This window comes from Argopecten irradians, chromosome 14, assembly GCF_041381155.1.
Source record: "Argopecten irradians isolate NY chromosome 14, Ai_NY, whole genome shotgun sequence".
NCBI classification, from domain to species: Eukaryota; Metazoa; Mollusca; class Bivalvia; order Pectinida; family Pectinidae; genus Argopecten; species Argopecten irradians.
In genome coordinates this window covers 26,153,075-26,166,448 of record NC_091147.1, presented here as the reverse complement: position 1 = coordinate 26,166,448, position 13,374 = coordinate 26,153,075, and the positions used below count along the sequence as shown (strand labels likewise).

The window sequence follows — 13,374 nt, the reverse complement described above, 5'->3', positions numbered from 1 at the left end:
TCCACGTGTTTTGTACACTGTACAAATTACGAATTTTTACACAATCTTCACACGCTGCTCTGAATAGGTCTTTTTTATGAAAAATCTGTTATTTGAAGAATTCAAAATAAATTGGTTTTTTTTATAGAATCCATTTCACATGGCGTGCGCATGTGCATCTATACCCTTGCTAATTATAAAAAAGAGAATAATGAATATGGAAATATCATAAAAATACTCTGTACGTTGCATTAAAAAAAATATTTCATTAATGTTAACAATAAAATATAAAAATAACTTAATCTGTGTTTAGACTTATGTATCCGTGTCAGGAAAGATTTCGGGAATTTAGAGGGGCTATATTAAATCAATAAACATTATTCCTGTTGAAATTTGCCCGGTAAGGCTCAGCACTGTATTGATAATAAAGCTATCAAGTAACCGGTTAATCGCATTATGATATAATCCGAAAATCCGCCTAAAGTAATCCATCAGTATGCGGTCCTAATTGCCATCAAACTTTCCTTTGGAGTAAATACTCAAACAAATGGCATAAGTCACAAATACATTTCATAATGTAAGAAACACAAATCCTCGGACACTAAGCTGAGAACTTCAACACACGACTAAATTTTCTGTTTTCTCTTTAAGATATTAACAAGTGTATATCAGTGATTTTCTAAAAATAAATGATATGCTGGTGGGCAGGTCTTTTTTTTTTTTTTTTTTTTTTTCTTTTTTTTTAAGGGCCGGCCGATCTTCACTTTGGTATTTTATTACGCTAACCTAACTTCCCTAAACTTTCAAGTGGTGTGGAATATTCCAGCACGGTTAATTTCTTACTGGAAGCGATAAGAATCCCACCGTTCGATTGTAGGGTGCGTTCGCTTGTGTCTGCCGAGGAGGCCCCGGTCTCGATACAAACCCTGCCGTGCTATTATAAACAGTTTGGTCCTCGGAAATAAACTCTGATAAACTGTTGACCAGTCTGCGTTCGTTTCGAACTCGCCGCTGGAGGAGTTTTATCCATATCCCAGATTTCGGGAGAGGGAGTGAGTGTGTTTGTTGGTGAGCCATATTGGACTAAGCGATTTTAACCCGAGTAAAAACGGCAAAAATTCAATATGTCTGCTGACGGATGTATGCCAGATTTAGATGGTAAGTTAAACATGTATATACTTTTAAACTTATATATAGATTTTCTACACTAATTGAGTTTAACAGAAAATGCATTCATTCAACTTTTCATGCAATCCAAGATCGTTTAAAGTAGTCACAAGTAGCTTAAAAAGTTAGATGTAAAATTTCGCTGTGCATATTACTGCATAGTTTTTCTAAAAGATTAACAAAAGCTTCGGTGTTGTGAACAGCACTGATGCTTGTCACATTGGTAGAAAAAAATGCACGTGACAATGAGCACGTGCGTAAAAGCTAAGTCGCGTTCGATAATGCAACGTACATGAATGTATTTGCATTGGAAGCATACAACCTTAAGTTGAAAGCACTTTTTTCCCCAATTTTGATACTTAACAAAGATGACCACTTAAGTTAGTTCTCAACAAGTTTTAAAATGGTTGAAATTATGATATGTATTTGCACGTACAATGCTTATCAAATTTTATTTCGATCAAATTATCATTTCCATACAAACAAGTTTCCTTCTTCTAATGGCTGTATACACTGTTTATGTACATTATTTAAATTGGCTTCAAACTAAATAAAATTCAATACACGTGCATATCATAACTAACCAATTATTTAATTTGTTATACTAGTAAGACAAATAAAAACTTCCAATTTAATTTGTACTGTGGAAATAAGCAATCTTTAAAACACACCCATTCATGATTATAATATAAGCACATACAAAGTATATCTATGCATGTTTTCGTGATGAAATTTCCCCATCGGCGCCCACGCACGAAGCGCGTTCTGGCTATCCCAGCCTCTGGAGATCTGACGCTGGCATCGATCAAATTCTTGAGTTTCAGGTTTCGAATTTCATGCCTTTTTAGATTAGCATTTGATAAATAAGGGGATGGCTCTTTAGCACCAAATAAGATGTGCTAGATTATAACCCACTGATACTTGGTACATTAAAATAATTTATGTTTTAAAATTTTATTTCTTTGTTATGCCTGTTATAAATGAATCAAACACCATGACCAATTAGTAAACAAATTGTTGTGTTTCTTAATTAAATACTAAACATGAATATATATTTCTGGGTTTTTTACTTGTAGTGATCTTTTAATGATTAAGCTTAAACGAACGGTAATGATTACGACATATAATTTTAGAATAGCTTTTAGATAACGTGTCGTTGAAATCAGCAATTTGCACCCACTGATAAACTTCTTATTGCAATCACATACATTCACTGACCCCATATATCTCATTTCAATACATTTTAAAAGGAATTAAAACTTAACCGTTTCAATCTCAATGCTTCTTTACAAAAGGTGGAGATAATTACTTATACTACAGTGAAGTTCGTCACGGACTACTGACTTGCTATACTCTGCCAACTAATGCGTACATATATTTGCTATCATCTGCTAATGCAGTGTATTACTACATGTTTACACTCGTGATTAGAGATATATTACACGTGTTTAGCTTACATCGCCAGTGATTAACTCAACACTACTATTATTAGAAATTGGTACATATACATGTAGTCCGCTAAACCTGCCTATATTATTAGGCTTTTTTAAAAAAAATTTTTAAATTAAAAAAGCCTAATAATATAGGCAGGTTTAGCGGACTAATACATGTAGTATGATGCAATTTGAATTATGACGTCACATTGCAAATTAACACCTCTACTGAAGTAACGCAAAAATGTTTATGAAGCCATTTTACATATGTATAAGTAATATGTAATGCAACTTTAAATTCATTTAACGTATCAACGCACATAACTTTTGATAAGTTTCGGTTGTCATTGTTCTTTAAAGGGTATATAATACCACGTATCCACCTCATTAGAAGTCAGTGATTGTTAAGACGTAATAGTAGTTTGAAATGACGGGATAATAATTATTAAGGCATTTGAACAGCAACATAATTTACATATTAGAACAAAATAAAAATAAAAATAAAAAATATAATGAAAAAACCAAACGTAATGGAATACGTTATGTTTCGTCATGACATGAAATCTCTAAAATGTTAAAATAATCTACATTCGTACCATTGAGGCAGATCCTGATTAGATCGGGGAGGGGGTGAATTCGGGGGAAAACCTAGACATGAAATGTTTCTAATCATGATAATTGGGGAAATAAATGTACCTAGTATGTGTTGAATTAGAAAGCCGACTGTCTGAACTAACGGTAGGAGGGAACTGTACGATTGTAGATCTGTTACAAAATAAGAACGAACTTGCATTAACTGTATAAAAGTGCATGAGGATGATGGCGAACTCTATAGAGGATAGTTCAAAGACGCCACGGTGCAGTGAACTTAAAAGTGAAACTTGGATATTGTTATGAGACGGTCGTATTATTGACCTGACACGACTTACCTCTGACCCTGCTACCAGATTTAGACATTTTGGTAAAATATATGTCTGCCGAAAAGTTCAATCCTGGTATTTGGGTAAAATGAAACTCGGACTATCGTGTGATTAAAATACGTTTCCAATACGCTTACGTTAATATGGAGAGTATTACGTAGTCAATCAAGATCTGGTTGAAATCACAGGACTCTGATAATTATTTACAGTTAAAATGTATTTATATCCATCATATATAGATTATGACATTTAATTATTCATGACCCCGTGTCGATACAAAACATTAGCTATAGTATAACATTGGATTTCAATACCGCGTATCGGCATAAAAGCACAAGCTTTCATGACTCTGTGTCGACATAAAACAACTGTTCAGCCCCTTGTGTCTACATAAAAAAAAAAACTTAAACCTTCATGATGCGGTGTCAGCATAAAAAGACTTTAGGACCTAGTATCGGCATAAAACATTAACTTTCAGGACCCCGTGTCGACATAAAAACATAAACTTTCAGCACCTCGTGTTGGCATAAAAGCATAAACCTTCAGCACCCCGTGTCGGCACAAAAACATCAACATTCAGAACCCAGTATCGGCATAAAACATTTACTTTCAGGACCCTGTGTAGGCATAAAATTATTAACTTTCAGAACCCTGTATCGGTAAAAAAAAATTGAATTTCCAGGACCATGTGTCCGCATAAAAAACAATAGCCTGTGGTATAAGTGTTTGTGTTCTCCACAATTTTGTTGTTAATTTCCCGTGTGAATCAAATTAAATCAAATTAAAATTACCACGTGTCAGTGCTCTGATTTAAATTTTAACCCACGGGAAACATTCCAGCGTTAATGAAGCTCCCGTGACCTAGATACAGTCTCGCGATGACGGTATGCTCCATTAGGATTTTAACGGATGTGGTATACTGGGGATAGATTGATGAAGTTTTCTTATTTTGTTGCACGGTAAATTAGTGTCAGACTGGCTGTTGTATCTGGTAGATTAATTTCTCCTCAAGTGGCACACCGCATCAAAAAGCTTTTGATGTTCTTGAACTGATACACAACCTTGACTCCCAAAGATATTCACCTTAAATATCTACTTTAATACCGTTATTAACTCGCAGGAGTTGTTGGTGTTTACATGTATTGTTATAAACAGGTACGATTACGACATATTGCATTGCTGGCATCATCAATATTCCAGGGGCTACTATCCACACGACAGTGATAGTAACCCCTGGAGTATCGAGAATGATGAGACATTGCATTGCATGGCATCAATATTCAATACTATCCAGACGTGATAGTAACCCCTGCTACTATCCATCATCACGACATTGCATTCTGGCATCATCAATATTCCAGGGGTACTATCCACACGACGGTGATAGTAACCGCTGGAGTATCGAGAATCATGAGACATTGCATTACTGGCATCATCAGTATTCCAGCGGCTACTACCAATGTCGGTATATCCACACGACAGTGATTGTAACCCATGGAGTATCGAGAATGACGAAACATTGCATTGCTGGCATCATCAGTATTCCAGGGGTTACTATCACTGTTGTTATATAGGGGCCGCGGTGGCCGAGTGGTTAAGATGTCCCGAAATATTACCACAAGCCCTCCACCTCTGGGATGCTGGTTCGAATCCCATGTGGGATAGTTGCCAGGTACTAACCGCTGGTCGTTGGTTTTTCTCCGGATACTCTGACTTTCCTCCACCAACAAACCTGGCAAGTCCTTACATGACAATGGCTGTTAATAGGACGGTAAACTAATAATAATAAAAAAAACGTTATATCCACACGACAGTGATAGTAACCCATTGAGTATCGAGAACGACGAGATATTGCATTGCTGGCATCATCAATATTCCAGGGTTTAATGCCACTGCCGTTATATACACAAGACAGTGAATGTAACCCATGGAATATCGAGAATGCATCGATACTGGTTTATATTGTTCTTAATATGATTGAAAACATCCTGGTGAAATCGCGATGTATACGCTGCCTGTAGCATGACCAAAAGCCGATGTGTAGTGATGCCAGAGGTTATAAGTCTGTAATTTCCATATTTTTTTTTTCAAAATGTACCCCAAAGTGGTACAGGAAAGAGCAGTACAAATGTAAACAGTACATATGCAAATCTAAGTTAGGGGGCTTTCTTTTAACTTCTGTAATGTTTCCTAAATAACAGAAAAATTACAGAGCTTAGCAAAATACCTTAAAGCTGCGAATGCAAAACGATCTTCATTAATCAATTAGTTATACTCTTCCGAATGTAGTACTGTCTACCTGTATCTTTGTACAATATGTATTATATGATCCATTTGAATTCCATGTATTAATGTATGTACATGTATGTATATCAGCAGACACAAAGTAAATAAAACTTGAAACTTGTAATGTTTCCTATGAAAAGAATGAAGTTAAGGAATGATAGACTAAATAAAAAAGGAGATAAATTTCCTCCTTGTCTTAAACCGCTTTCACATGAGAAATAATCTGAGAGTTTACCAAAAAAAGATATTATTAAGGTTTTGATACACATGTTAAAATTCTGTTAATCATTATGAAACAGGCCCATGTGCTATATTGGAATTATGCATTTAAAAGTTTTGTGAGTGCTTCATTGTGGATAATATATGTATTGTAAGTGTTTACCAATAAACTAAATGTTTCCGGAATTATTGACCGCTCATCATACGTTTTAGTAGTCACAGAAATATATTATACATTTCGTTACATAAGAACGTGCGCATTGTTTTATTTTTAAAAATGCCAACCTCATAATATATGACATTTGTTGATCAAAGAGAATGTGATCAGTTGTTGAATGTTGTGGGAGGTCATGCTATACTTGTTGCCATAGTAACCAAATTCACATCAATTCACGCGTTCTAAGAATTCTTCAAATTTACCGGAAGTTCTCCACTGACTGTTTGTTTACGCATAGACGAATGCACAAGTGAAATGCAAATGAAGAAATAATCTCCCGGGATGTGTATATATAAATGATAGATTGTTATATATGTTATCAGTCCAATGTCTAGAGTTACAGATCTGTATCGAAAGGAGGCAAAGATAACATAAACAAGTGGTCTTTCTAAATATTGACACTATACAACTATCCGCGCCATCTGCATGTACAATCCCTCTCATATCCCATAATATTTATTCTTGAGTACATATTTACTAAGATTGTGTTACAAAGGGGAGATAACTATCTCGAAAGTGTTATTCCGTAACAAGTGCCAGTAGTGACGTCATTGTCACAAACAGGATTAATCACCTAAGCCATGAATTTACGTGTTAAGTTGAAGCACAGAAACTCATTATAAAGAATGTTTGATTCAGTGCAACACTGCACTAAAAACGTGCACAACTTTATAGATATTCTTTAGATAATCCCCCAAACTCTCGCACGCCATTGCTAAGACAACAGCTGGTGCACAATAATAAATGTCTTGATATACCAAGACAGCTATATATTAGATTATCTTTTTGTACTGCAGGAGGCTCGGAGCCAATTGGTAAGACATTTTAACTCCGCATTACGGACAGGTGATATTTAATTTAAAATACATTATGATTGCAATTGGCTACCAACCTCTTCGTTATATTAAAACTTGGTGACATATGATCGTCATATTATTGTTGTGTTTCTGAAAGTGATGAAACTACATAATGTAGGATAGAGGGATGTCAATTTTCTTTAAGGAAAGGAGTATATTGCCGGAATTAGTGATCAATTTCAAACGAAGTTCATTTTAATTTAATCACCATAGCTGTAACACCAGAATAAACATCAATAAGACACCTTTGTCAAAATTTTCATTTTTTTATCGCTACCATAGTAGATAAAAATATCAACCTGTTTTAGCGTCGTAAATGTTACATGCTACAAACTAGTAAGGTCTTGATCTAGTTTGTAAACTAGTTTTCCTTTTTACAAATTTTTATGAGCATTTGTTGTCCATATGTGGACAAAAGATGGACGGAAATGCATGAGAAAAACACCCTTTTCAAACACGTCAACTATTGATTACAAAAGTTTACGAAAATAATGAAAGTGTACTAATTTCCTTCATTTCTTAATTCATTTTTAAAAATGTGATATTGCTGTCCATAATTATGTAAATGTAGGAGAAAAAAGTTTCAAAATCATTAACTTTTGACCATTAAAGTTTATGAAAATAACGAAAGTTAACCCATTTCCTTTATTGTTATCTACATGTATTATTTTACTAGAGTGTGTACATTTTACAAAGTTCATTGCACCGATTCGCGGGACTAAAATGCAATAATGTAAATAAAACCAGATGATAGAACTCCTCATGCTTAGCACCACCCACATGACGTATGTAATCTGTAATAATAGCGCAAACTAAGACAATAAAATTAATCAAGACATTCTTACAATCAGCAAACAGTTGTGATAAAAATCTCTTTGCATTTATAAATAACAATCAAATTGCAATTAACGGCATATCAATTACATGTTTTGGGCACTTACATCTACAAAGATGAGGCGAATGTGAAAAAATAACAGGAATTTCAATGGTTTCTTTATTGTTTGTTATTTTCTCGTCGGAAGCGATAAAATCTTTTATTTGGTTATTCTGATGTATGTTCTGAGTGCATATCAGCTAATGTTATTTTATTCCTTGTATCTGAAAATGACAGGTTAACAATTTCGATGTTCATATAACGTAATGTGTTTTGAAGGTTTCAATTGAAGAAAAAATCTTGTATCCCTTTAAAAATAGAAAGTTAAGTCCTAAATCGCAGGAGTCAATGACTTTTCCAAAGTGGAATTACACTGTATTAATGTATATTGCATCGTCCCTTTTTAGGTCATCCTATTGTCATCATGCCCCGTCCGTCGTCGTGCGCCGTGCGCCGTGCGCCGTCCGCCGTGCGCCGTGCGTCGTGCGTAAACTTTTTATTCAAACGACTTCTTCTCAATAACCGGAAGGCCCAGGGTACTCATATTTGGCCTGTAGGTTGCTGGGATGCAGGGCTACCAAGTTTGTTCAAATGAATGACCTTGACCTTCATTCAAGGTCACAGGGGTCAAAAAGGCTAAAATCTTTAAACAACTTCTTCTCAAGAACCAGAAGGCCCAGGGTACTGATATTTGCCCTGTAGGATGCTGGGATGAAGGGCTACCAAGTTTGTTCAAATAAATGACCTTGACCTTCATTCAAGGTCACAGGGGTCAAATAGGCTAAAATCCTTTAAACAACTTCTTGTGAATAACTAAGAGGCCTAGAGACCTGATATTAGGCCTGTGGCATGCTGGGATGAAGGGCTACCAAGTTTGTTCAAATAAATGACCTTGACCTTCATTCAAAGTCACGAGGGTCAAAAAGGCTAAAATCTTTAAACAACTTCTTCTCAAGAACCAGCAAATTCTTGTGAATAACTAAGAGGCCTAGAGACCTGATATTAGGCCTGTGGCATGCTGGGATAAAGGGCTACCAAGTTTGTTCAAATAAATGACCTTGACCTTCATTCAAAGTCACGAGGGTCAAAAAGGCTAAAATCTTTAAACAACTTCTTCTCAAGAACCAGAATGCCCAGGGTACTGATATTTGCCCTGTAGGATGCTGGGATGAAGGGCTACCAAGTTTGTTCAAATAAATGACATTGACCTTCATTCAAGGTCACAGGGGTCAAATAGGCTAAAATCTTTTAATGACTTCTTCTCAAGAACTAGAAGGCCAAGGGTACTGATATTGGGCATATAGCATGCTTGGATGAAGGGCTATCAAGTTTATTCAAATGAATGACCTTGATCTTCATTTAAGGTCACGGGCGGCAATAGATAAAATCTTTAAATGACTTCTTCTCAAGAACCAGAAGGCCCAGGGTACTGATATTGAGCATGTGGCATGCTGGTAGCATGCTGGGATGAAGGGCTACCAAGTTTGTTCAAATGAATTACCTTGACCTTCAATCAAGGTCACAGAGGTCAAATAGGCTAAAATCTTTAAACAACTATGTTGTATTGTACTAATAGTCAGATGACCGTTAAGGCCCATGGGCCTCTTGTTCTGGAATCCAATAATGATGTTCTATATATAAACCTCCCCAATAATGATGTTCTATATATAAACCTCCCCAATACCGATGTTCTATATATAAACCTCCCCAATACCGATGTTCTATATATAAACCTCCCCAATAATGATGTTCTATATATAAACCTCCCCAATAATGATGTTCTATATATAAACCTCCCCAATACCGATGTTCTATATATAAACCTCCCCAATAATGATGTTCTATATATAAACCTCCCCAATAATGATGTTCTATATATAAACCTCCCCAATAACGACGTTCTATATGTAAATCTCCCCAATATGATGTTCTATATGTAAACCTCCCCAATAACGATGTTCTATATATAAACCTCCCCAATAACGATGTTCTATATATAAACCTCCCCAATAATGATGTTCTATATATAAACCTCCCCAATAACGATGTTCTATATATAAACCTCCCCAATAACGATGTTCTATATATAAACCTCCCCAATAACGATGTTCTATATATAAACCTCCCCAATAACGACGTTCTATATGTAAATCTCCCCAATAACGATGTTCTATATATAAACCTCCCCAATAACGATGTTCTATATGTAAACCTCCCCAATAATGGTGTTCTATATATAAACCTCCCCAATAACGATGTTCTATATATAAACCTCCCCAATAATGATGTTCTATATATAAACCTCCCCAATAACGATGTTCTATATATAAACCTCCCCAATAACGATGTTCTATATATAAACCTCCCCAATAACGATGTTCTATATATAAACCTCCCCAATACCGATGTTCTATATATAAACCTCACCAATAACGATGTTCTATATATAAACCTCACCAATAACGATGTTCTATTTTTAAACCTCCCCAATAACGATGTTCTATATATAAACCTCCCCAATAATGATATTCTATATATAAACCTCCCCAATAATGATGTTCTTTATATAAACCTCCCCAAGAAAGATGTTCTATAAATAAAACCTCCCCAATAACGATGTTCTATATATAAACCTCCCCAATAACGATGTTCTATATATAAACCTCCCCAATAACGATGTTCTATATATAAACCTCCCCAATAACGATGTTCTATATATAAACCTCCCCAATAACGATGTTCTATATATAAACCTCCCCAATAACGATGTTCTATATGTAAACCTCCCCTATAACGATGTTCTATATATAAACCTCCCCAATAACGATATTCTATATATAAACCTCCCCAATAACGATGTTCTATATATAAACCTCCCCAATAACGATGTTCTATATATAAACCTCCCCAATAATGATGTTCTATATATAAACCTCCCCAATAACGATATTCTATATATAAACCTCCCCAATAACGATGTTCTATATATAAACCTCCCCAATAACGATGTTCTATATATAAACCTCCCCAATAACGATGTTCTATATATAAACCTCCCCAATAACGATGTTCTATATATAAACCTCCCCAATAACGATGTTCTATATATAAACCTCCCCAATAACGATGTTCTATATATAAACCTCCCCAATAACGATGTTCTATATATAAACCTCCCCAATAACGATGTTCTATATATAAACCTCCCCAATAACGATGTTCTATATATAAACATCCCCAATAAAGATGTTCTATATATAAACCTCCCCAATAACGATGTTCTCTATATATAAACCTCCCCAATAACGATGTTCTATATATAAACCTCCCCTATAAAGATGTTCTATATATAAACCTCCCCAATAACGATGTTCTATATGTGAACCTTTCCAGTAACGATGTTCTAAATATGAATATCTCCAATAACCATGTTTTATATATGAACGATTGTGTTTCGCGCTCCGTTCATCAATTCTCAATGCTGTCCTGTATCACAATTCGTAAATTGTTAAATTACTTGCAACATACCCTGAGTGGAGTTTATGTAAGTGATAATTCCCCCTTCCACTCACCGTGTGATCGAGCCCAACTATAGTTGTATCTGCCCCTAACACCAATATATATATAGAAAGCACTGGTTTACACATTACTACAAAACAAGACTTGGGGCACGATTGACGGTCTTTGACAAAGCGAAAGTAAAGGATATGGTAACAACGGTGCGTTTGATGTGAACGTTTCATTTTGTTGGCAACTTGCCAAGTTCGTCCAGTCGTATACCTCATAGATAAATAAGAAAATCGCTCTACAAATTCTTTCTGTTTAGTTTTTGTTCTGTTATGCGATTTGGAAGAATGGGCATCAGTTATGTTTTAACGATATCTCCATTTTCAGCTCACGAATACATCACATAGTTTAGTCTAGTGCGTCATTAAATGCGTAAAACGGTCAAGCCTTCCGCCATGTCAATCACATTCCGGAAACACGTAGCCTCGAACCCTTATACAAGTATACTCTCGAACCCTGGCGTATAATTTTAATCTTGAGCTGGAATCTTGCCTGTTGTCTGTTCTATTCTTGTTGCTCTTTAGAAATACGAAACACCAGTCGGAAACACAGCACATATCCTTTGGTATACATGTATAGTTTTCCGTTTGACACGCCTTGATATTTTCGGGGCTCACAAAATATCATGAAGTCCGGAGCTTCCGCGTCAGGGCGTTGGTATCCTTACCTCCATCACCCATTAACACTCTTTTCTGCGGATTTTATTTACTGATTGTTGTTGAATTTAAATGTTATCGTTGATTATTGTTTGTGTGTCTGTTGTTGTTGTTGTTGTTTATTGTTGTATAAACAATGTTGTTTACGCTTGTCGCTGTGGCTACTGTAGTGTTGCTGTTTTTGCAGCAGGTGGTTTAACAATATATTTGTTGTTGTTATGGTCACTGGTAATTGGTTGATATAATGTTGCTGATGCTGTTGTTTTGGTGGCGAATGTAGTTGTTACAGATATCGGTTATCGATCAATGGTAATTTTTGAGACTACAAGTGATAGTATGGATGGTTTTCATTTCATTTCATTTTATTGACAAAAATAGTCAAAAGGCCTTAATAATCATTTTCTTGTCTGAGTGTCCAAGTTCAAAGAGCGACAATTGCAAAATCAGTAAAGTATTGCTTCAATTTCCGATCCTGACATATCGACAAATACAAAACATATACTGTAAGATATGACGTAGACCACGTAGGCCATATTTGACTGTTTCTAAGTTCAAGCATTAGTGCTCCGATTGGAATTTGCCCTTTTCAGTTATACTTATGTTCTTCGATATAATGGCGTACTGATTATAAATACGATGGTATGAATTGTTGTGATTATTTCTGTTGCTGCTGAATTTGTTGACATTGTTGTTGTTGTCATCGACGTTGCCATTGTCATTGTTATCGATGATGATGGCGGCTGCAGCATGGATGGCAGTGGTTCGATTGAGTTTGCTTGGCATATCGCCTTATTGATGGCCAGAGTCCTATAGGACGTGCCATGTTTAGGAAGTGGAGGAAATCCGGGGTACCCGGCGAAAAGTCTCCGTCCAAGCAGCATGGATGACGGTAGTTTTATCTTGTCTACCATGTCGTAAATGTTAGTTTCTATTATTATAATGCTGATGGATACCCCTATCTTCTTAATTGAGAATGTTATTGATGATTTAGATAATAGGTTTATATGACTGGGGTTATATCTTAGTTGGTGGTTACCACTGCTAATGGTACAGTTTGGTATTATTGCTAGTCGTAGACTGTAGGACTTGGAATTCAGCTGATATGATATAGGTTTGACATAATATGCTATGTTATTAGTTTTTCCAAAGTTGTATTAGAGTTTTTTCAAGGTCACAGGGTCCAAAACACCTAAAACCTT

General features: G+C 35.5%; 1 protein-coding gene across 1 annotated transcript in view; it reads left to right on the top strand.

Moving 5' to 3' along the window:
* The first annotated feature begins 827 nt into the window (after positions 1-827).
* LOC138306919 (myosin, essential light chain, adductor muscle-like) overlaps positions 828-13,374 on the top strand; it is a 30,454-nt gene continuing 17,907 nt past the window's right edge. Inside the window, exon 1 of the mRNA XM_069247489.1 lies at positions 828-1,137. Within this exon, the coding sequence (XP_069103590.1) occupies positions 1,104-1,137 (34 nt within the window). The 5' untranslated portion in view covers positions 828-1,103. The remainder of the gene's footprint in view (positions 1,138-13,374) is intronic.